This window comes from Lampetra planeri, chromosome 32, assembly GCF_965212315.1.
Source record: "Lampetra planeri chromosome 32, kcLamPlan1.2.h2, whole genome shotgun sequence".
NCBI classification, from domain to species: domain Eukaryota; kingdom Metazoa; phylum Chordata; class Hyperoartia; order Petromyzontiformes; family Petromyzontidae; genus Lampetra; species Lampetra planeri.
This window is the reverse complement of record NC_136138.1, coordinates 812,501-838,612: the sequence shown is the minus strand read 5'-3', so window position 1 is coordinate 838,612 and position 26,112 is coordinate 812,501. Positions and strand designations below refer to the sequence as shown.

At 62.1% G+C, this 26,112-nt stretch overlaps 1 protein-coding gene across 2 annotated transcripts in view; it reads left to right on the top strand.

The window, feature by feature from the left end:
• Positions 1-590: 590 nt before the first annotated feature.
• Positions 591-26,112, top strand: part of LOC144729270 (decorin-like) — a 30,111-nt gene continuing 4,589 nt past the window's right edge. Inside the window, exons 1-7 of one of the 2 annotated variants that reach the window (XM_078609398.1) lie at positions 591-678; positions 3,046-3,370; positions 4,798-4,910; positions 8,423-8,636; positions 9,259-9,372; positions 9,686-9,779; positions 10,024-10,162. In XM_078609398.1, the coding sequence (XP_078465524.1) occupies positions 3,076-3,370; positions 4,798-4,910; positions 8,423-8,636; positions 9,259-9,372; positions 9,686-9,779; positions 10,024-10,162 (969 nt within the window). In that variant the 5' untranslated portion in view covers positions 591-678; positions 3,046-3,075. Of the gene's footprint in view, positions 747-3,045; positions 3,371-4,797; positions 4,911-8,422; positions 8,637-9,258; positions 9,373-9,685; positions 9,780-10,023; positions 10,163-26,112 lie in introns of both variants that reach the window. The other variant, XM_078609399.1, reaches the window with a different exon arrangement.

Genomic DNA, 26,112 nt, shown 5'->3' with positions numbered 1-26,112 from the left:
GCTTCCACGGTGAACTGGACTTCCACGGTAAACTGGACTTCCATGGTAAACTGGACTTCCACGGTGAAATGGACTTCCATGGTGAATTGGACTTCCACGGTGAACTGGACTTCCATGGTGAACTAGAATCCCATAGTGATCTGGACTTCCATGGTGAAATGGACTTCCATGGTGAACTGGAATCCCATGGTGAGAGGTCGGCAACCAAAATAACAAGAAGAGCCATTTTTTCCCTTCAAATTTCTAGAGCCGCGCACTGCAGTCCTTAAACAGGCACCGCAGATTGCCCCCCCCCCCCGCCTTAGACGATACCCCCCCGCCATCTCCCTCACATTGGCGGTGTTGATGACGCGCCTGGAGGCAGCGCGTTGAAGCACAGCGGAGGAATTCCACCGCGAGTGGGGGGTAGGAGGTGGGTGGGTGGGGGGTAGGGGGTGGGTGGGTGGGGGGTCACGCTCCCCCTGTCAGGGGGACTGCGCGCCCGGGGTTGGGACACGGAAAGGAAGGGAGGGTGAGCAGCAGGTTGATGATGATGGTGGTGGGCGTTGCATCACGCGCCTCCTGCGGTCTAGGAACACTACCCAGCCAGCTAGGTAGCCACCATACCCCGCTCGCCATACACACAGCGGCGCGTGCCTGAGCTCATCTCAAAACACCAACAGCTCTCCAGTCCAGAAGGTGATGCTTCAACGCTCATTTCCTCTGCTTGTAATTCGCGTGATTGCGCGGGTGCTCTTCAATCAACCGTGAGTGGACTTGATACAACAATGATAACAATGCGAATAAATCGGTGCGTGGTTAAACGCTCGCACACCACGTGACTACTTCATTATTCCTTGGCTGTGTTTGGCGACGTTCGGGTGATGGAAAGTGTTGTGACGGAAATTTGGCCAAAAATCAATGACGAATCACGACGTGGGGTGCTCAAAATACATTTGGAATGTAAGAACCACAACGGAGGTGCTCCTTCTTCTTGTTTTAAAAGAGAAACGTCGATCACCGTCAGCGACACGGGACTAGAAAGCAGTGATTGATTGTAAACTTAAACGACTGCAAGTTGCAATCCGGCTGGGAAGTAGAAGAGAGGAGGGGTAATTCGTGAGTAAAATTACGTCTCGTTGGGACGTTTTCTAAAGAGGCGAACTTTGCGCAACGAGACGACCTCAAACGCAACGCACCTTGCGACGTGTGCGACAGGCGAGGGCATCCCTTGGGTGGACAAACAGGGCGGACGTTGGGTTTCAGGAGCAGCACAGACCAAGTTAACCGGGAGAAGCGACGCCGGGAGGCAAGGGGGAACGGAGAGATAGATCACAGGGCCGGGACATCGTTCTTTGACTCCATCACGCGCCGCCCGAAACTTTGGAGCAGAACTTTTTTCTGCGCCATTCCTGTGCCATGTGTCGAGTGTGAGACATTGCTGGTGTGCAACTGAGATTTTTGCATTACAAAGGGAAGCCCACGTTTCTTGGATTGGTTTCCGAGAGGCGATGGAGACGATGTGTGGCTTCCAAGATGATTCGGAAAGTTGTGCCGAGACTAATGAGGCTACGGTCATTGGTGAGTGGAGCGGATTCGAGAGGGATTAAAAGTACTTCTCGTAGCGGCTTTAATGGAGACGACGATGAAAATGCCCGTCTTGGCAGAATTAATGGTGACAGGATTATCATGGCAGGCGTTGGAAAATGGGGGAGGGTGGGGGTGAAGGTCAGATGAGAGAAAGGCACCAGAATCTATTCTGGATGTTGCGGCTTTGTGGGAGCTCCCAAGGTTGAGTTTTGAACGCGGGAACCACAATGGCGTCGAATATCGTTAGGGAAAGGCTGTGATCATTCTCAAACAAGAGACCACGGCGTGCCGGGCGAGACAAGAACCCTTGGGTACCTTTGATCTCCGATTAAATGAGTCAGGGCAAAGGCTCTTCAACCGCGGCAATAATATAAAGACTGGGGGGGGGGGGGGGTGTTGGGCAAGCGATCCAAGGGGCAGAGACGAGATCAAGCTCGTGTCAGCGGAGTTAGAGGGGGATGCAAACAAGGCCCCCAAGTGTCAGACGCGATCACCGCCACCTTCCGCGAAAGCGACAAAAGGGTCACGCCACCGTCGCAAAGGCGAGCGTTGTCCTCACCTGATGATACAAAGCACGTCTTGAATAAAATTAAAAACGTGCAGTGGTTTTGTTGTTGTTGTCGTTGATTAACCAAATTATACAGCGATATCGTTGTCGGTAGCGGTACACAGCACGAATAACGAAAACCGACTCAGCACGTTCATCAATAACACCGCGGCCTTGAACGTAAAAGTTCATGCCTGTAATCGGTGACGTTCCTAGCAAAGAGGTCCAGGTGTTTCCGTCACGGCACTGCACCTGCGGTGGAATGGTCAGCGCACCGGACAGAAACGAGGGTGTAAGTTTATTACATCTCTCCGCCACTGCCTCTGTCGGTAGCAACGGGTTCACCACAGCCGGGAGGTCGGTCGGCAGGCAAGTCGCGTGTGGTGGGGGTAAAGTGTGGGCATTCGCACCGCTTCCAGGACATTTGACCCATGTGGAAGAGTAGACAAAAATACCCCCCCGCCCCCCCCCTCTCTCTCTCTCTCGAGCTCCCTCGAGTGGAGACCCTTCCGCCAGTCGTGGTGCACGCAGGCTATTGCAGGGCTGCGCCTGGTGCACCATTTACTGTGTAAACACACCCTGCTTGACGTCTCTCCCTGTTACGCCGTTTCGCATAATACGTCGTCACGTTGTTACTATTATTATTCACACCGCTGCCCGATCTGTGTCGCCTGCAACCCACGCTTACGTCGCTGACAAAATCGTCACCCGCCCTGTCTCGTTATCCGTCGCCTCTCAAGCCTTCGCCTCCACGCACTTGTGTGCTGGACGCCGTTTCGATATTCGTCGTCGCACATTTTCAGGAACGCAACTCCCCCTCCCCCCTGACATAAACCGGGGGGAGTATTTACTGAAAATAGATTTACATCTGACAACCAACGTTCAACTCGTCGCTCTTTTGTGTGCGCCACGTGTCTCTCTCCTCCCAGCCCCGTGTGACTTGAAAGCTGCCGCTCAGGATGGCATCACCGCTCCTGGTCTTGCTTCTTGCCGGCGCGCTGGTCGCCTCCTCTTCCTCCGGCCGGGCGTCAGCCGCCGCCGCCGCTGCGGTGCCATTCCGGCAGTCCCAGATGTTTGACTTCATGGCCGGCGGCAGCGGTGCGGTGGACGGGGAGGGCTCGGGGGAAATCATCGACGTCGCGCACAGCGGGTCGGCTCGGCCCCTCCCGACTCCGCGTCCGCCGCCCCGCGCCGAGCACTCGTGCCCCTTCGGCTGCCAGTGCAACCACAAAGTTGTGCAGTGCTCCGACCTCGGTGAGAGCCCTTGAGCTATTGTCTCCAGACACCCTCGGTGTGGAACTCTCTATGTCCCTTGGCACATCCGCAACATCGAATGCGCACCGACTTTCAAGAAACGTCTGAAGGCCCCCTCTATCTGTCTGGGTCCGGGCTTTCGGGCAGCCCTAAGCTTGGCTCCGCACCTCCGAGTTGTTGATTTGTCTGCAAAATCTGGTGCATTATAAATAGAATTAATATTTTATTATTATCATTACCGACGGTGAGGTGTTCTAAGCTCTGTGTGACATCCTGTGCACTCTCCCGCATAGTCAGGCGGAAGGTTGGTTTCTTGACAGCCCGGCTGAGAGACGACAACTGTTGGTGGCTCTTTCCAAAGGGTCACAAAAATTGCCACACGACCAGAGTTGGTTCTGGCACAACCGCCTCCCATGCTGCGTGACTTTGTTATTTCAGACATATATTGTTGAGTCCAATGTGGCTTGAAATGGCCTGAAGAGGCACACCTGGAGAGGGTTAGGAGGGATGGGATGCATGGGATGCATCTACCCTCTACAGACATAAAATAAAAAGATAAAGAAACAAAAACAAAAATACTGCGCTGATCCGAGATGGCGGGGAATGCTTCCAGAAGAGACAAAGGTGACGAGATGGAAGACTGGCACGGCATTCGTGTCCCACGCTGTATGCACGTACGTTGAACTTCTTTCGCACCGTGCGTAGCCAACCGCGTTAATCAGAGGTGCGGGGGAAGGACAACAAATTAAGCACAAAAAGCAGCTCTAAAGATATTAGTTTATAGTCTCGACTTAAAAGTGCACAGCTCCAGTGGTTTCATAATATCGGAAGGAAGAGCGGTGACCACCGCCTTTGTTCAATGGCCAGCAGCCAAAAGCCACTGTGAGGATGACCGGAGTTCGCGCGATGGTTTATACTCCTTGACGAGATCAGCAAGGTATTGTGGTTAATTTGTGGCAAGGACTTTGCGTGTAATGAGTGCAGCCTTATAATTAAAGTGTTCTTTCCGCAACCGGACGCCAATGCAGCTCGGCGAGCACTGCACGGACACAGGCGGATCTTGCAGCAACCCGTCACGACACCCGCCAGGGAATTTTGTGTACGTGCTGTAGCTTGCTCATGTTTTTTTCTTTGCCGGACATCCCGTAGAGTAGCGAATTGCAATCATCGAGCCTTGTCGATATGCTACGCTACACGCGCCACCGCGTTGGCTGTGTCACGACTCAAGAGTGGTCGGATGTGTCATTAGAGCGCCGATGAGAACATCGCAGGACCTGACGCTCACCTTTCGGGGTTTTTTGTGGACGCGGCACGATTCCGAATTCGCCCCGGAGCGCGCGGCCCCCATCCCGCCCCTGCCTGCAGCGCACTTAACGACCCCCTTGCCCCCCCTCCCAAACCCACTTCCCTCTCCTCCCCGAGTGCAGGACTCCGCGACGTGCCCAGCAACATTCCGCTGGACACCACGCTGCTCGATCTGCAGGGCAACAAGCTGACCGAGATCAAAGACGACGCCTTCAAAAATCAGGCCAAGCTGCACGTACGTCTGCGCACGCACGCAGGCAGGCGCAGCCCTGCCGTTCCTGGAACCACGGCCGTCGTCCACGCCTGAGCCATGCCCCCGAGAGATCGATGGAGTTTGAGTTTGCACGGTGTCGTGAGAGAACGCTCATTGCGGGCGGTTGGGATCGAGGCTCAATATCGGAGACAGTCGTGGGTGAGGGGAGTTCCCCCTGGGCAGCAGTGATTTCAACATCCACACCGTCTCGATCAGACGAGGACAGCAGGCGCGTCGCGGAAGAGCTAGGGAACCGGGCGCGTGGACCTGGCAGGAATGAAAAGTCTCATGATCGGCTGTCGCACAACGTCCAGAGATGAAATCACTTCAGTTGGAGAATCACCTTGTCCATAATGGAGGCTCTCGCGACCAATATTATAGATAATGTTTGTCGAGAAAGCCTCATCCGTGTTAAACTCAGAATCATCTTGTCGGTGAGATCTCTCCGTACCACCAATTGTTTGGATAGGAAGAGGGCTGTGATGTACGCTGCAGTGTCCACGTCCAGGTACTAACCTGGCCTGGGGTCGCCGACCGGACACAAAGCCGTGCCGACACGAACGGCGTGGCCCGGTCACGCGTTGTCACCCTCGACCCCTCTGACCCCTCGCCTCCCCCGCGCTCGCTCGCTCCCCGCTCTCTTTAGCCCCCTGGTCTCGTGATCCATCCCAGCAGGCCGCATCCTGCTGGTTCAAGTCAGCGGAGTGGTGATCTCTGTTCTTCACGAACGTAATGTCGTTGAAGGCCCGTGCTCCTCTTCTCCTCCTCTGCTCCTTTTGAAGCGCGGAGCGGAGCTGCAATACCGGACACGGCAGAATGTACAAACATAATGTCCACGCGTGATGTACGTACATCATGTGTGTTCATTAACTGTGAATAACCCAACCAATAATAGATACCCATTGTAATGTTCATGAATACACTCACCTGGTCTTCGCACCTAATTGTCTCACAAGTGACGACATCACCTTCATCTGCTCTGTTTATCGGTGAAACATCACGGTACTGGAATTGTAAATATTGCGGTGGGTTTACTACAATATACACTACACTATACACTACACTATAATTGTAAATATTGTAGTGTATTCACTCTCCAACACACAACCGGTGTGTTGAACTAATAACGAGTTGGCACGTTTTGTTCACGCGACAAACCTTACAATGTAACTGTGTCGGATGGTGGCGGCTCTAACGACACATTTATCTTTACGTGATCTAACCCCATGCATTTGTGTAGTCTTCCCCACGCTGTGCTGTAACTGATTTACCAGTACGAACAAGCAGGCGAGCAGGGGGAGTGGACTCCCGACTTTCCAGCCCTGTGGCAACACTTGCCAGAGGCCTGGAAAAAGACTCGTACCCTCGCATTATAATATACTTGCACCCTACCCCACCCTTATAAGAGAGCGTGGCAACTAAAGACGCTTTGAAGTGTTTAAACGCTTCCAATTATCATTATGATGCAGATTCACATAGTGTCAGGCTGGGGCCATACGAGTGGACATTAAAATCCATCAATCACTCTGCTGGAAAGTAAATTACAGTCAGATATAATCAATTTCCGAGAGAGTAAAACTTATACACCCACAGGGTCTGAAATTTGCAAGCTTTCGTCTACTTTGCACGCGTACAACTTTAGACATCCTACCAATGGACATCTTAAACGACACATTCAGAGTTGTGTGAAAGAGTGCAGAATCAGTTTGTTATTCGTGAATAAAAAATGGGGGTTTCCTCAGCTTGCACAAATAACATTCATTTTTACCACGAACATTTCTGATGTAGATAACATTTGGATATTGCCCACAGCGCCTCTTCCACGGTGGTGTCATCAGTGGCCTTGTTCCAAGCTGTAATAGCGTAGCAAGGTCTGTGCCCGAGTGCCCATTTGGAGAACACCATTGCGGCATTTTATTGATAACACCATTCCCTGGATGAATTTGGAGTGGTCGTAAATTCCACCGAAGATGGACGTGGCAAACTTCCTCCTCCATTCGTGTGCACTCAAACTGACTCGGCTGATTTCTTCCCCTGGTCTCAGCTCAGACATTCGCTCTCACTCAAACCTCGCTGTCGAGTCTGTCCCGGGCCGCAGGGCTTTGCTTTCTCTCACCCGGCCCCATCTGCCTGGAAGCGGTCTGATGCCACCTCAGTATCAGGCTGATTGACTCGTGTCTTTTCATTTAAAAAATGTATCAGGAAATGTTGTCTCTACCCATTGATGCCACGTAACCTCTCTCTGCTAACTATTTATTTCTTACAAATTAATAATGAAAATTTTAATGTTTCATTTTTCTCGTCTGTGTTAATGTGTTATATTTGCACAGCTATATTAATCCAGTTTAACACGCAGGCTTTCGCGACCAATATCATCCAAAATACAGGTTTTTTGGGTTAGATCGCAAAAATATATAAATGTGTCGTTAAACCCGCTACCACCCGACACAGCCAACTAGTAAGGGTTGTCACGTAAACAGAACGTGACCAATTCGTCACTAGTACAGCACGCCGGTGTGTTGGAGAGCAAAGCCACAACATTTACAATCTGAGTACGACGTATCGCCAGTAATTACAACTAGCTTCATAAGGCGACAGCCAGATTTGTGTATATTTACGCGATCTAACCCAAAAACCGGTATTATGGATGATATTAATCCACACTTTCTGTGGAACTGGTGATCTGTCGCCGCCATCTTTCCAGAAGTCCCTTGAAATTGAGATGCGAATCTCATCCTGGTCAAATACATTTGACACGACTCTGTTACGATGATGATGATTATTTAAAGGCGTGAAGTTGCGGAGCATTCTAAAAGTAGGCGATCATGAGAGCCCAAATTAAAATGGGATAAAGCGGCACATCGAAGTGTTCCCGAGGGAGATAGTGTCGGCTTAGAGCACGAACGAGTTGCATTGATCAAAGGAACTTTACATAAACTTTGTAGACGCGAGAGAAGGGCGACAGCAGCCTCTAGGTTGCGTTTCATGCGGGATGTGTCGACTGCCTTCGAGCTTTGCATGAATATTCAATTGACGCGCAATGCGTGCCTCGAGTGGGGAGCGGCGGCGCAGCGGTTAGCGCGCTGCGCCGCGAACCCCAGCAACCCCTGGGTTCGATTCCCAACACCAGTGACAAATATCTGAACCGGTCCTGGGCCTGGGCCTCCCTTAGGTCGACTGAGCCTCAAATGAGCACCTTGTGCGGTGCGTAGTAAACATCGCCATTGGGGAGACAAAGGCGGTCGCGCATGGTGCTGGCCACCCACCCCCTCGTGCACCGTGCCGGCCTTTATTAGGTGCCACTCGCTACTCACGGCACTTTCCCCAACAGTCTGCTAAGGCTACACGGCGAGGTGTTGAAGGTGTTCAACAATGCAGCCCCTTGCGTGACGCCAGCGCCGTTGTGAAGGCGACGCAGGGGTCGCGTGGCGCGCTCGAGCGGAGCGCGGAGGTTCACGCTGTTGTTGGACTCCTTCGTCCCTCGCGCCACGCAGGTTCTCATCCTGGCGAACAACAAGATCTCCAAGATCCACCCGAAGGCGTTTCTGCCCCTGGTGAGCCTCGACCGCCTGTATCTGTCAAAGAACCAGCTCGAGGAGGTGCCGCCCAACTTGCCCAAATACCTCACCGAGCTGCGCCTCTACGAGAACCGCATTTCCAAGGTGCCGAGGGAGATCTTTTACGGACTCAAGCGTCTGAACGCGATAGGTGCGTATCCCAGAAGGGCGCTCATCACGCGGCGCCCCCCGTGCCCACGCAGTCGCATCGCCACCAGATTGGCGCAGAGTGGCCACAGCACAGGGGTATAATCACGTGCCGAGTCCGCTCTGACATCACCACACGAGTTAAATCATGGAACTGCGTATTACTTGTGACCCAATGACACAAACAGCTCCGCAACGCTAGCGACCCCACGACCCCACGACCCTAGCGACCCCACGACCCCGCGACCCTAACGACCCCACGACCCCATGACCCCGTGACCCCGCGACCCCACGACCCCGTGACCCCGCGACCCCACGATGCTAGCAACCCTGTGACCCTAGTGACCCTGTGACCCTAGTGACCCTGTGACGCGAGCGTCTCCATGACATTTGCGACCCTGTGTCATCATGATGCTGTTTTTTGTAAGACTTTGTCCAGACCCTTGCTCCCCAGTTGGTCTGCTGATGTATTTGGAATTGTGATCGATTGATTGCGATAAAACCTATGTTTGTTGGTGTGTGTTCACAATGGTCATAAAAGTATGACTTCATTCACTGTTAAGGCAAATATTAAACTGACCATCCTGTGAGTATTACAAATTCATTCTTTCTTGCCAATCGTGCAGAGATGGGAAACAATCCTCTGCAGAACAGCGGAATAGACGTCGGCTCCTTCAAGGGATTGGATCGCCTCACCTACATCCGTCTGTCTGACAGCGAGCTCAGCGCCATCCCCAAAGGTGCGTGCAGACCCCTCGGCGCGCTGGCGGAAAACTCCGTCAGCACGACGCGGCCTCGACACGCCGTGAGCGCGTCGGGTAGAGTGCACGTCCCGAACGTGCCCCCGGCCCCCCGATGTGATGCTGATGGGGGAGTGGCGGGTGAGCAGTGGACTCTGAGCGCCGTGTCGCCGTGCCGTGTCACCGTGTCGACCTGCCGTGTCACCTTCCCATGTCGCCGTGTCATGTCACCTTCCCATGTCGCCGTGCCGTGTCACCGTGTCGCCATGCCGTGTCACCTTCCCATGTGACCGTGCCGTGCTGTCGTCCCCAGGGCTACCGGCCTCCCTCAACGAGCTCCACTTGGACGGCAACAAGATCACCGCCATCGGGGACAGCGACCTCAAGGGCCTGGACCACCTCACCAGGTGACACCACCTGCACACCACACACCGGTATCACCAATTCAAGAAACGCATCAATTCTCACGAGTCACTGCTGTGACGGCGTTGTTTGTTGCATGCCCGCTTGGTGAGGTATGCCCATACAGTCCCCCTGTAGCATCTAAAACGTTTCAACCCTTCGCTAAAATCCGCCAGCAGCCGGCTCATGGGAAGAATCCGCGACTTGTTCCAGCACCGTGAGGCGCTCATCAGCGTTGTGTGCCCACAGGCTCGGTCTCAGCCACAACAAGATCAGCTCCGTCAAGGACGGGAGTCTCACCCACGCCAGCGGCCTCCTTGAACTGCACCTCGACTCAAATCAGCTGAGCCGTGTGCCGCCGGGCCTGGCCGATCTCAAGCTCATCATGGTAGGGTGACACTCACCCTGCCACTCACCCTCACCCTGCCACTCACCCTGACCCAGCCCCTCACCCTCACCCTGCCACTCACCCTCACCCAGCCACTCACCCTCACCCAGCCACTCACCCTCACCCTGCCGCTCACCCTCACCCAGCCGCTCACCCTCACCCTGCCACTCACCCTCACCCTGCCACTCACCCTCACCCAGCCGCTCACCCTTATCCTGCCACTCACCCTGCCACTCACCCTCACCCAGACGCTCACCCTCACCCAGCCACTCACCCTCACCCAGCCGCTCACCCTCACCCAGCCGATCACCCTCACCCTTCCACTCACCTTCACCCAGCCGCTCACCCTCACCCAGCCCCTCACCCTGCCACTCACCCTCACCCTGCCACTCACCCTCACCCTGCCACTCACCCTCACCCTGCCGCTCACCCAGCCGCTCACCCTCACCCAGCCACTCACACTCACCCTGCCACTCACCCTCACCCTGCCACTCACCCCCACCCTGCCACTCACCCTGCCACTCACCCTCACACAGCCACTCACCCCCACCCAGCCGCTCACCCTCACCCTGCCACTCACCCTTAACCAGCCACTCACCCTCACCCTGCCTCTCACCCTCACCCAGCCACTCACCCTCACCCTGCCGCTCACCCTCACCCAGCCACTCACCCTCACCCAGCCACTCACCCTCACCCAGCCACTCACCCTCACCCTGCCGCTCACCCTCACCCAGCCACTAACCCACACCCTGCCGCTCACCCTCACCCAGCCACTCACCCTCACCTAGCCACTCACCCTCACCCTGCCGCTCACCCTCACCCTGCCACTCACCCTCACCCAGCCCCTCACCCTCACCCAGCCACTCACCCTGCCACTCACCCTCACCCGGCCGCTCACCCTCACCCTGCTGCTCACCCTGCCACTCACCCTCACCCAGCCGCTCACCTTGCCGCTCACCCTCACCCTGCCACTCACCGTGCCACTCGCCCTGACCCTGCTGCTCACCCTGCCACTCACCCTCACCCAGCCACTCACCCTCACCCAGCCACTCACCCTCACCCAGCCACTCACCCTCACCCTGCCACTCACCCTCACCCAGCCACTCACCCTCACCCTGCCACTCACCCAGCCACTCACCCTGCCACTCACCCTCACCAAGCCACTCACCCAGCCACTCACCCTCACCCTGCCACTCACCCTCACCCTGCCGCTCACCCTCACCCAGCCACTCACCCTCACCCTGCCACTCACCCTCACCCTGCCGCTCACCCTCACCCAGCCACTCACCCTCACCCAGCCACTCACCCTCACCCAGCCGCTCAACCTCACCCAGCCGCTCACCCTCACCCTGCCACTCACACTCACCCAGCCACTCACCCTCACCCAGCCGCTCACCCTCACCCAGCCGATCAACCTCACCCTGCCACTCACCCTCACCCAGCCGCTCACCCTTATCCTGCCACTCACCCTGCCTCTCACCCTCACCCAGCCGCTCACCCTCACCCAGCCACTCACCCTCACCCTGCCGCTCACCCTCACCCAGCCGATCACCCTCACACTGCCACTCACCTTCACCCAGCTGCTCACCCTCACCCAGCCCCTCACCCTGCCACTCACCCTCACCCTGCCACTCACCCTCACCCTGCCACTCACCCTCACCCTGCCGCTCACCCAGCCGCTCACCCTCACCCAGCCACTCACACTCACCCTGCCACTCACCCTCACCCAGCCACTCACCCCCACCCTGCCACTCACCCTGCCACTCACCCTCACCCAGCCACTCACCCTCACCCAGCCCCTCACTCTGCCTCTCACCCTCACCCAGCCGCTCACCCTCACCCAGCCACTCACCTCCACCCAGCCGCTCACCCTCACCCTGCCACTCACCCTCACCCAGCCACTCACCCTCACCCTGCCACTCACCCTCACCCAGCCACTCACCCTCACCCAGCCACTCACCCTCACCCTGCCACTCACCCAGCCACTCACCCTGCCACTCACCCTCACCCTGCCACTCACTCTCACCCTGCCGCTCACCCTCACCCAGCCACTCACCCTCACCCTGCCACTCACCCTCACCCTGCCGCTCACCCTCACCCAGCCACTCACCCTCACCCAGCCACTCACCCTCACCCAGCCGCTCACCCTCACCCAGCCGCTCACCCTCACCCAGCCGCTCACCCTCACGCTGCCACTCACCCTCACCCAGCCACTCACCCTCACCCAGCCGCTCACCCTCACCCAGCCGCTCACCCTCACCCTGCCACTCACCCTCACCCAGCTGCTCACCCTTATCCTGCCACTCACCCTGCCAATCACACTCACCCAGCCGCTCACCCTCACCCAGCCACTCACCCTCACCCAGCCGCTTACCCTCACCCAGCCGATCACCCTCACCCTGCCACTCACCTTCACCCAGCCGCTCACCCTCACCCAGCCCCTCACCCTGCCACTCACCCTCACCCTGCCACTCACCCTCACCCTGCAACTCACCCTCACCCAGCCTCCTCACCCTGCCACTCACCCTCACCCTGCCACTCACCCTCACCCTGCCACTCACCCTCACCCAGCCGCTCACCCTCACCCAGCCACTCACCCTCACCCTGCCACTCACCCTCACCCTGCCACTCACCCTCACCCTGCCACTCACCCCCACCCTGCCACTCACCCTGCCACTCACCCTCACCCAGCCACTCACCCTCACCCAGCCCCTCACCCTGCCTCTCACCCTCACCCAGCCGCTCACCCTCACCCAGCCACTCACCCCCACCCAGCCGCTCACCCTCACCCTGCCACTCACCCTTAACCAGCCACTCACCCTCACCCTGCCTCTCACCCTCACCCAGCCACTCACCCTGCCGCTCACCCTCACCCAGCCACTCACCCTCACCCAGCCACTCACCCTCACCCAGCCACTCACCCTCACCCTGCCGCTCACCCTCACCCAGCTACTCACCCTGCCGCTCACCCTCACCCAGCCACTCACCCTCACCCAGCCACTCACCCTCACACTGCCGCTCACCCTCACCCTGCCACTCACCCTCACCCAGCCCATCACCATCACCCAGCCACTCACCCTGCCACTCACCCTCACCCGGCCGCTCACCCTCACCCTGCTGCTCACCCTGCCACTCACCCTCACCCAGCCACTCACCCTGCCGCTCACCCTCACCCTGCCACTCACCCTCACCCTGCCACTCACCCTCACCCTGCTGCTCACCCTCACCCAGCCACTCACCCTCACCCAGCCGTTCACCCTCACCCTGCCATTCACCCTCACCCAGCCGCTCACCCTCACCCTGCCACTCACCCTCACCCAGCCGCTCACCCTCACCCAGCCACTCACCCTCACCCAGCCGCTCACCCTCACCTAGCCGATCACCCTCACCCTGCCACTCACCTTCACCCAGCTGCTCACCCTCACCCAGCCCTTCACCCTGCCACTCACCCTCACCCTGCCACTCACCCTCACCCTGCCAATCACCCTCACCCTGCCGCTCACCCAGCCGCTCACCCTCACCCAGCCACTCACACTCACTCTGCCACTCACCCTCACCCTGCCACTCACCCCCACCCTGCCACTCACCCTGCCACTCACCCTCACCCAGCCGCTCACCCCCACCCAGCCGCTCACCCTCACCCTGCCACTCACCCTCACCCAGCCACTCACCCTCACCCTGCCACTCACCCTCACCCAGCCACTCACCCTCACCCTGCCACTCACCCTCACCCAGCCACTCACCCTCACACAGCCACTCACCCTCACCCTGCCACTCACCCAGCCACTCACCCAGCCACTCACCCTCACCCTGCCACTCACTCTCACCCTGCCGCTCACCCTCACCCAGCCACTCACCCTCACCCAGCCACTCACCCTCACCCTACCCCTCACCCTCACCCAGCCACTCACCCTCACCCTGCCACTCACCCTCACCCAGCCACTCACCCTCACCCTGCCGCTCACCCTCACCCAGCCACTCACCCTCACCCTGCCACTCACCCTCACCCAGCCACTCACCCTCACCCAGCCACTCACCCTCACCCAGCCACTCACCCTCACCCAGCCACTCACCCTCACCCTGCCACTCACCCTCACCCTGCCGCTCACCCTCACCCAGCCACTCACCCTCACCCAGCCACTCACCCTCACCCAGCCGCTCACCCTCACCCAGCCACTCACCCTCACCCAGCCGCTCACCCTCACCCAGCCGCTCACCCTCACCCTGCCACTCACCCTCACCCAGCTGCTCACCCTTATCCTGCCACTCACCCTGCCAATCACACTCACCCAGCCGCTCACCCTCACCCAGCCACTCACCCTCAACCAGCCGCTTACCCTCACCCAGCCGATCACCCTTATCCTGCCACTCACCCTGCCACTCACCTTCACCCAGCCGCTCACCCTCACCCAGCCCCTCACCCTGCCACTCACCCTCACCCTGCCACTCACCCTCACCCTGCCACTCACCCTCACCCTGCCACTCACCCTCACCCAGCCACTCACCCTCACCCAGCCACTCACACTCACCCTGCCACTCACCCTCACCCTGCCACTCACCCCCACCCTGCCACTCACCCTGCCACTCACCCTCACCCAGCCACTCACCCTCACCCAGCCCCTCACCCTGCCTCTCACCCTCACCCAGCCGCTCACCCTCACCCAGCCACTCACCCCCACCCAGCCGCTCACCCTCACCCTGCCACTCACCCTTAACCAGCCACTCACCCTCACCCTGCCTCTCACCCTCACCCAGCCACTCACCCTGCCGCTCACCCTCACCCAGCCACTCACCCTCACCCAGCCACTCACCCTCACCCAGCCACTCACCCTCACCCTGCCGCTCACCCTCACCCAGCTACTCACCCTGCCGCTCACCCTCACCCAGCCACTCACCCTCACCCAGCCACTCACCCTCACCCTGCCGCTCACCCTCACCCTGCCACTCACCCTCACCCAGCCCCTCACCATCACCCAGCCACTCACCCTGCCACTCACCCTCACCCGGCCGCTCACCCTCACCCTGCTGCTCACCCTGCCACTCACCCTCACCCAGCCACTCACCCTGCCGCTCACCCTCACCCAGCCACTCACCCTCACCCTGCCACTCACCCTCACCCTGCTGCTCACCCTCACCCAGCCACTCACCCTCACCCAGCCGTTCACCCTCACCCTGCCATTCACCCTCACCCAGCCGCTCACCCTCACCCTGCCACTCACCCTCACCCAGCCGCTCACCCTCACCCAGCCACTCACCCTCACCCAGCCGCTCACCCTCACCCAGCCGATCACCCTCACCCTGCCACTCACCTTCACCCAGCTGCTCACCCTCACCCAGCCCCTCACCCTGCCACTCACCCTCACCCTGCCACTCACCCTCACCCTGCCACTCACCCTCACCCTGCCGCTCACCCAGCCGCTCACCCTCACCCAGCCACTCACACTCACTCTGCCACTCACCCTCACCCTGCCACTCACCCCCACCCTGCCACTCACCCTGCCACTCACCCTCACCCAGCCGCTCACCCCCACCCAGCCGCTCACCCTCACCCTGCCACTCACCCTCACCCAGCCACTCACCCTCACCCTGCCAATCACCCTCACCCAGCCACTCACCCTCACCCTGCCACTCACCCTCACCCAGCCACTCACCCTCACCCAGCCACTCACCCTCACCCTGCCACTCACCCAGCCACTCACCCAGCCACTCACCCTCACCCTGCCACTCACCCTGCCGCTCACCCTCACCCAGCCACTCACCCTCACCCAGCCACTCACCCTCACCCTGCCGCTCACCCTCACCCAGCCACTCACCCTCACCCTGCCACTCACCCTCACCCAGCCACTCACCCTCACCCTGCCGCTCACCCTCACCCAGCCACTCACCCTCACCCTGCCACTCACCCTCACCCAGCCACTCACCCTCACCCAGCCACTCACCCTCACCCAGCCACTCACCCTCACCCAGCCACTCACCCTCACCCTGCCACTCACCCTCACCCTGCCGCTCACCCTCACCCAGCCACTCACCCTCACCCAGCCACTCACCCTCACCCAGCCGCTCACCCTCACCCAGCCGCTCACCCTCACCCAGCCACTCACCCTCACCCAGCCACTCACCCTCACCCTGCCGCTCACCCTCACCCAGCCACTCACCCTCACCCTGCCACTCACCCTCACCCTGCCGCTCACCCTCACCCTGCCGCTCACCCTCACCCAGCCACTCACCCTCACCCTGCCACTCACCCTCACCCAGCCACTCACCCTCACCCAGCCACTCACCCTCACCCAGCCACTCACCCTCACCCTGCCACTCACCCTCACCCTGCCGCTCACCCTCACCCAGCCACTCACCCTCACCCAGCCACTCACCCTTACCCAGCCGCTCACCCTCACCCAGCCGCTCACCCTCACCCAGCCGCTCACCCTCACGCTGCCACTCACCCTCACCCAGCCACTCACCCTCACCCAGCCGCTCACCCTCACCTAGCCGCTCACCCTCACCCTGCCACTCACCCTCACCCAGCCGCTCACCCTTATCCTGCCACTCACCCTGCCAATCACCCTCACCCAGCCGCTCACCCTCACCCAGCCACTCACCCTCACCCAGCCGCTTACCCTCACCCAGCCGATCACCCTCACCCTGCCACTCACCTTCACCCAGCCGCTCACCCTCACCCAGCCCCTCACCCTGCCACTCACCCTCACCCTGCCACTCACCCTCACCCTGCAACTCACCCTCACCCAGCCTCCTCACCCTGCCACTCACCCTGCCACTCACCCTCAACCTGCCACTCACCCTCACCCAGCCGCTCACCCTCACCCAGCCACTCACCCTCACCCTGCCACTCACCCTCACCCTGCCACTCACCCTCACCCTGCCACTCACCCCCACCCTGCCACTCACCCTGCCACTCACCCTCACCCAGCCACTCACCCTCACCCAGCCCCTCACCCTGCCTCTCACCCTCACCCAGCCACTCACCCTCACCCAGCCGTTCACCCTCACCCTGCCATTCACCCTCACCCAGCCGCTCACCCTCACCCTGCCACTCACCCTCACCCTGCTGCTCACCCTCACCTTGCCACTCAACCTCACCCAGCCATTCACCCTCACCCTGCCACTCACCCTCACCCGGCCGCTCACCCTCACCCTGCTGCTCACCCTGCCACTCACCCTCACCCTGCCACTCACCCAGCCGCTCACCCTCACCCAGCCGCTCACCCTCACCCTGCCACTCACCCTCACCCAGCCGCTCACTCTCACCCAGTCACTCACCCTCACCCAGCCACTCACCCTCACCCAGTCACTCACCCTCACCCAGTCACTCACCCTCTCCCTGCCACTCACCCTCACCCTGCCACTCACCCTCACCCTGCCACTCACCCTCACCCTGCCACTCACCCTCACCCTGCCACTCACCCTCACCCAGCCACTCACCCTCACCCAGCCACTCACCTTCACCCTGCCGCTCACCCTCACCCTGCCGCTCACCCTCACCCAGCCACTCACCCTCACCCTGCCACTCACCCTCACCCAGCCACTCACCCTCACCCAGCCGCTCACCCTCACCCAGCCACTCACCCTCACCCTGCCACTCACCCTCACCCAGCCACTCACCCTCACCCAGCCACTCACCCTCACCCAGCCACTCACCCTCACCCAGCCGCTCACCCTCACCCAGCCACTCACCCTCACCCAGCCACTCACCCTCACCCAGCCGCTCACCCTCACCCAGCCACTCACCCTCACCCAGCCACTCACCCTCACCCTGCCGCTCACCCTCACCCAGCCACTCACCCTCACCCAGCCACTCAACCTCACCCAGCCGCTCACCCTCACCCAGCCGCTCACCCTCACGCTGCCACTCACCCTCACCCAGCCACTCACCCTCACCCAGCCGCTCACCCTCACCCAGCCGCTCACCCTCACCCTGCCACTCACCCTCACCCAGCCGCTCACCCTTATCCTGCCACTCACCCTGCCAATCACCCTCACCCAGCCGCTCACCCTCACCCAGCCACTCACCCTCACCCAGCCGCTCACCCTCACCCAGCCGCTCACCCTCACCCTGCCACTCACCCTCACCCAGCCGCTCACCCTTATCCTGCCACTCACCCTGCCAATCACTCTCACCCAGCCGATCACCCTCACCCTGCCACTCACCTTCACCCAGCCGCTCACCCTCACCCAGCCCCTCACCCTGCCACTCACCCTCACCCTGCCACTCACCCTCACCCTGCCACTCACCCTCACCCAGCCTCCTCACCCTGCCACTCACCCTCACCCTGCCACTCACCCTCACTCAGCCGCTCACCCTCACCCTGCCACTCACCCTCACCCTGCCACTCACCCCCACCCTGCCACTCACCCTGCCACTCACCCTCACCCAGCCACTCACCCTCACCCAGCACCTCACCCTGCCTCTCACCCTCACCCAGCCGCTCACCCTCACCCAGCCACTCACCCCCACCCAGCCGCTCACCCTCACCCTGCCACTCACCCTTAACCAGCCACTCACCCTCACCATGCCTCTCACCCTCACCCAGCCACTCACCCTGCCGCTCACCCTCACCCAGCCACTCACCCTCACCCAGCCACTCACCCTCACCCAGCCACTCACCCTCACCCTGCCGCTCACCCTCACCCAGCCACTCACCCTCACCTGCCGCTCAACCTCACCCAGCCACTCACCCTCACCCAGCCACTCACCCTCACCCTGCCGCTCACCCTCACCCTGCCACTCACCCTCACCCAGCCCCTCACCATCACCCAGCCACTCACCCTGCCACTCACCCTCACCCGGCCGCTCACCCTCACCCTGCTGCTCACCCTGCCACTCACCCTCACCCAGCCACTCACCCTGCCGCTCACCCTCACCCTGCCACTCACCCTCACCCTGCCACTCACCCTCACCCTGCTGCTCACCCTCACCCAGCCACTCACCCTCACCCAGCCTTTCACCCTCACCCTGCCATTCACCCTCACCCAGCCACTCACCCTCACCCTGCCACTCACCCTCACCCAGCCACTCACCCTCACCCAGCCGCTCACCCTCACCCAGCCGCTCACCCTCACCCTGCCGCTCACCCTCACCCTGCCGCTCACCCTCACCCAGCCACTCACCCTCACCCTGCCACTCACCCTCACCCAGCCGCTCACCCTCACCCTGCCGCTCACCCTCACCCAGCCACTCACCCTCACCCTGCCACTCACCCTCACCCAGCCACTCACCCTCACCCAGCCACTCACCCTCACCCAGCCACTCACCCTCACCCAGCCGCTCACCCTCACCCAGCCACTCACCCCCACCCAGCCGCTCACCCTCACCCAGCCACTCACCCTCACCCTGCCCCTCACCCAGCCACTCACCCTCACCCAGCCCCTCACCCTCACCCAGCCGCTCACCCTCACCCAGCCACTCACCCTCACCCAGCCGCTCACCCTCACCCAGCCCCTCACCCTCACCCAGCCGCTCACCCTCACTCAGCCACTCACCCTCACCCAGCCGCTCACCCTCACCCTGCCGCTCACCCTCACCCTGCCACTCACCCTGCCACTCACCCTCACCCTGCCACTCACCCTCACCCAGCCACTCACCCAGCCGCTCACCCTCACCCTGCCGCTCACCCTCACCCTGCCACTCACCCTGCCACTCACCCTCACCCTGCCGCTCACCCTCACCCTGCCACTCACCCTGCCACTCACCCTCACCCTGCCACTCACCCTCACCCAGCCACTCACCCTCACCCAGCCACTCACCTTCACCCTGCCGCTCACCCTCACCCAGCCGCTCACCCTCACGCTGCCACTCACCCTCACCCAGCCACTCACCCTCACCCAGCCGCTCACCCTCACCCAGCCACTCACCCAGCCGCTCACCCTCACCCTGCCACTCACCCTCACCCTGCCGCTCACCCTCACCCTGCCACTCACCCTGCCAATCACCCTCACCCTGCCACTCACCCTCACCCAGCCACTCACCCTCACCCAGCCACTCACCCTCACCCTGCCGCTCACCCTCACCCAGCCACTCACCCTCACCCAGCCACTCACCCTCACCCAGCCGCTCACCCTCACCCAGCCGCTCACCCTCACGCTGCCACTCACCCTCACCCAGCCACTCACCCTCACCCAGCCGCTCACCCTCACCCAGCCGCTCACCCTCACCCTGCCACTCACCCTCACCCAGCCGCTCACCCTTATCCTGCCACTCACCCTGCCAATCACCCTCACCCAGCCACTCACCCTGCCGCTCAACCTCACCCAGCCACTCACCCTCACCCAGCCACTCACCCTCACCCAGCCACTCACCCTCACCCTGCCGCTCACCCTCACCCAGCCACTCACCCTCACCTGCCGCTCAACCTCACCCAGCCACTCACCCTCACCCAGCCACTCACCCTCACCCTGCCGCTCACCCTCACCCTGCCACTCACCCTCACCCAGCCCCTCACCATCACCCAGCCACTCACCCTGCCACTCACCCTCACCCGGCCGCTCACCCTCACCCTGCTGCTCACCCTGCCACTCACCCTCACCCAGCCACTCACCCTGCCGCTCACCCTCACCCTGCCACTCACCCTCACCCTGCCACTCACCCTCACCCTGCTGCTCACCCTCACCCAGCCACTCACCCTCACCCAGCCTTTCACCCTCACCCTGCCATTCACCCTCACCCAGCCACTCACCCTCACCCTGCCACTCACCCTCACCCAGCCACTCACCCTCACCCAGCCGCTCACCCTCACCCAGCCGCTCACCCTCACCCTGCCGCTCACCCTCACCCTGCCGCTCACCCTCACCCAGCCACTCACCCTCACCCTGCCACTCACCCTCACCCAGCCGCTCACCCTCACCCTGCCGCTCACCCTCACCCAGCCACTCACCCTCACCCTGCCACTCACCCTCATCCAGCCACTCACCCTCACCCAGCCACTCACCCTCACCCAGCCACTCACCCTCACCCAGCCGCTCACCCTCACCCAGCCACTCACCCCCACCCAGCCGCTCACCCTCACCCAGCCACTCACCCTCACCCTGCCCCTCACCCTCACCCAGCCACTCACCCTCACCCAGCCCCTCACCCTCACCCAGCCGCTCACCCTCACCCAGCCACTCACCCTCACCCAGCCGCTCACCCTCACCCAGCCCCTCACCCTCACCCAGCCGCTCACCCTCACTCAGCCACTCACCCTCACCCAGCCGCTCACCCTCACCCTTCCGCTCACCCTCACCCTGCCACTCACCCTGCCACTCACCCTCACCCTGCCACTCACCCTCACCCAGCCACTCACCCAGCCGCTCACCCTCACCCTGCCGCTCACCCTCACCCTGCCACTCACCCTGCCACTCACCCTCACCCTGCCGCTCACCCTCACCCTGCCACTCACCCTGCCACTCACCCTCACCCTGCCACTCACCCTCACCCAGCCACTCACCCTCACCCAGCCACTCACCTTCACCCTGCCGCTCACCCTCACCCAGCCGCTCACCCTCACGCTGCCACTCACCCTCACCCAGCCACTCACCCTCACCCAGCCGCTCACCCTCACCCAGCCACTCACCCAGCCGCTCACCCTCACCCTGCCACTCACCCTCACCCTGCCGCTCACCCTCACCCTGCCACTCACCCTGCCAATCACCTTCACCCTGCCACTCACCCTCACCCAGCCACTCACCCTCACCCAGCCACTCACCCTCACCCTGCCGCTCACCCTCACCCAGCCACTCACCCTCACCCAGCCACTCACCCTCACCCAGCCGCTCACCCTCACCCAGCCGCTCACCCTCACGCTGCCACTCACCCTCACCCAGCCACTCACCCTCACCCAGCCGCTCACCCTCACCCAGCCGCTCACCCTCACCCTGCCACTCACCCTCACCCAGCCGCTCACCCTTATCCTGCCACTCACCCTGCCAATCACCCTCACCCAGCCGCTCACCCTCACCCAGCCACTCACCCTCACCCAGCCGCTCACCCTCACCCAGCCGCTCACCCTCACCCTGCCACTCACCCTCACCCAGCCGCTCACCCTTATCCTGCCACTCACCCTGCCAATCACTCTCACCCAGCCGATCACCCTCACCCTGCCACTCACCTTCACCCAGCCGCTCACCCTCACCCAGCCCCTCACCATGCCACTCACCCTCACCCTGCCACTCACCCTCACCCTGCCACTCACCCTCACCCAGCCTCCTCACCCTGCCACTCACCCTCACCCTGCCACTCACCCTCACTCAGCCGCTCACCCTCACCCTGCCACTCACCCTCACCCTGCCACTCACCCCCACCCTGCCACTCACCCTCACCCAGCCACTCACACTCACCCTGCCACTCACCCTCACCCTGCCACTCACCCCCACCCTGCCACTCACCCTGCCACTCACCCTCACCCAGCCACTCACCCTCACCCAGCACCTCACCCTGCCTCTCACCCTCACCCAGCCGCTCACCCTCACCCAGCCACTCACCCTCACCCAGCCGCTCACCCTCACCCAGCCGCTCACCCTCACCCTGCCACTCACCCTCACCCAGCCGCTCACCCTTATCCTGCCACTCACCCTGCCAATCACTCTCACCCAGCCGATCACCCTCACCCTGCCACTCACCTTCACCCAGCCGCTCACCCTCACCCAGCCCCTCACCATGCCACTCACCCTCACCCTGCCACTCACCCTCACCCTGCCACTCACCCTCACCCAGCCTCCTCACCCTGCCACTCACCCTCACCCTGCCACTCACCCTCACTCAGCCGCTCACCCTCACCCTGCCACTCACCCTCACCCTGCCACTCACCCCCACCCTGCCACTCACCCTCACCCAGCCACTCACACTCACCCTGCCACTCACCCTCACCCTGCCACTCACCCCCACCCTGCCACTCACCCTGCCACTCACCCTCACCCAGCCACTCACCCTCACCCAGCACCTCACCCTGCCTCTCACCCTCACCCAGCCGCTCACCCTCACCCAGCCACTCACCCCCACCCAGCCGCTCACCCTCACCCTGCCACTCACCCTTAACCAGCCACTCACCCTCACCCTGCCTCTCACCCTCACCCAGCCACTCACCCTGCCGCTCACCCTCACCCAGCCACTCACCCTCACCCAGCCACTCACCCTCACCCAGCCACTCACCCTCACCCTGCCGCTCACCCTCACCCAGCCACTCACCCTCACCCAGCCACTCACCCTCACCCAGCCGCTCACCCTCACCCAGCCGCTCACCCTCACGCTGCCACTCACCCTCACCCAGCCACTCACCCTCACCCAGCCGCTCACCCTCACCCAGCCGCTCACCCTCACCCTGCCACTCACCCTCACCCAGCCGCTCACCCTTATCCTGCCACTCACCCTGCCAATCACCCTCACCCAGCCGCTCACCCTCACCCAGCCACTCACCCTCACCCAGCCGCTCACCCTCACCCAGCCGCTCACCCTCACCCTGCCACTCACCCTCACCCAGCCGCTCACCCTTATCCTGCCACTCACCCTGCCAATCACTCTCACCCAGCCGATCACCCTCACCCTGCCACTCACCTTCACCCAGCCGCTCACCCTCACCCAGCCCCTCACCATGCCACTCACCCTCACCCTGCCACTCACCCTCACCCTGCCACTCACCCTCACCCAGCCTCCTCACCCTGCCACTCACCCTCACCCTGCCACTCACCCTCACTCAGCCGCTCACCCTCACCCTGCCACTCACCCTCACCCTGCCACTCACCCCCACCCTGCCACTCACCCTCACCCAGCCACTCACACTCACCCTGCCACTCACCCTCACCCTGCCACTCACCCCCACCCTGCCACTCACCCTGCCACTCACCCTCACCCAGCCACTCACCCTCACCCAGCACCTCACCCTGCCTCTCACCCTCACCCAGCCGCTCACCCTCACCCAGCCACTCACCCCCACCCAGCCGCTCACCCTCACCCTGCCACTCACCCTTAACCAGCCACTCACCCTCACCCTGCCTCTCACCCTCACCCAGCCACTCACCCTGCCGCTCACCCTCACCCAGCCACTCACCCTCACCCAGCCACTCACCCTCACCCAGCCACTCACCCTCACCCTGCCGCTCACCCTCACCCAGCCACTCACCCTCACCTGCCGCTCACCCTCACCCAGCCACTCACCCTCACCCAGCCACTCACCCTCACCCTGCCGCTCACCCTCACCCTGCCACTCACCCTCACCCAGCCCCTCACCATCACCCAGCCACTCACCCTGCCACTCACCCTCACCCGGCCGCTCACCCTCACCCTGCTGCTCACCCTGCCACTCACCCTCACCCAGCCACTCACCCTGCCGCTCACCCTCACCCTGCCACTCACCCTCACCCTGCCACTCACCCTCACCCTGCTGCTCACCCTCACCCAGCCACTCACCCTCACCCAGCCTTTCACCCTCACCCTGCCATTCACCCTCACCCAGCCGCTCACCCTCACCCTGCCACTCACCCTCACCCTGCTGCTCACCCTCACCTAGCCACTCAACCTCACCCAGCCATTCACCCTCACCCTGCCACTCACCCTCACCCGGCCGCTCACCCTCACCCTGCTGCTCACCCTGCCACTCACCCTCACCCTGCCACTCACCCAGCCGCTCACCCTCACCCAGCCGCTCACCCTCACCCTGCCACTCACCCTCACCCAGCCGCTCACCCTCACCCAGTCACTCACCCTCACCCAGCCGCTCACCCTCACCCTGCCGCTCACCCTCACCCAGCCACTCACCCTCACCCTGCCACTCACCCTCACCCAGCCACTCACCCTCACCCAGCCACTCACCCTCACCCAGCCACTCACCCTCACCCAGCCGCTCACCCTCACCCAGCCACTCACCCTCACCCAGCCGCTCACCCTCACCCAGCCACTCACCCTCACCCTGCCACTCACCCTCACCCAGCCACTCACCCTCACCCAGCCCCTCACCCTCACCCAGCCGCTCACCCTCACCCAGCCACTCACCCTCACCCAGCCGCTCACCCTCACCCAGCCCCTCACCCTCACCCAGCGGCTCACCCTCACCCAGCCACTCACCCTCACCCAGCCGCTCACCCTCACCCTGCCGCTCACCCTCACCCTGCCACTCACCCTGCCACTCACCCTCACCCTGCCACTCACCCTCACCCAGCCACTCACCCAGCCGCTCACCCTCACCCTGCCGCTCACCCTCACCCTGCCACTCACCCTGCCACTCACCCTCACTCTGCCGCTCACCCTCACCCTGCCACTCACCCTGCCACTCACCCTCACCCTGCCACTCACCCTCACCCAGCCACTCACCCTCACCCAGCCACTCACCTTCACCCTGCCGCTCACCCTCACCCAGCCGCTCACCCTCACGCTGCCACTCACCCTCACCCAGCCACTCACCCTCACCCAGCCGCTCACCCTCACCCAGCCACTCACCCAGCCGTTCACCCTCACCCTGCCACTCACCCTCACCCTGCCGCTCACCCTCACCCTGCCACTCACCCTGCCACTCACCCTCACCCTGCCACTCACCCTCACCCAGCCACTCACCCTCACCCAGCCACTCACCCTCACCCTGCCGCTCACCCTCACCCAGCCACTCACCCTCACCCAGCCACTCACCCTCACCCAGCCGCTCACCCTCACCCAGCCGCTCACCCTCACGCTGCCACTCACCCTCACCCAGCCACTCACCCTCACCCAGCCGCTCACCCTCACCCAGCCGCTCACCCTCACCCTGCCACTCACCCTCACCCAGCCGCTCACTCTTATCCTGCCACTCACCCTGCCAATCACCCTCACCCAGCCGCTCACCCTCACCCAGCCACTCACCCTCACCCAGCCGCTCACCCTCACCCAGCCGCTCACCCTCACCCTGCCACTCACCCTCACCCAGCCGCTCACCCTTATCCTGCCACTCACCCTGCCAATCACTCTCACCCAGCCGATCACCCTCACCCTGCCA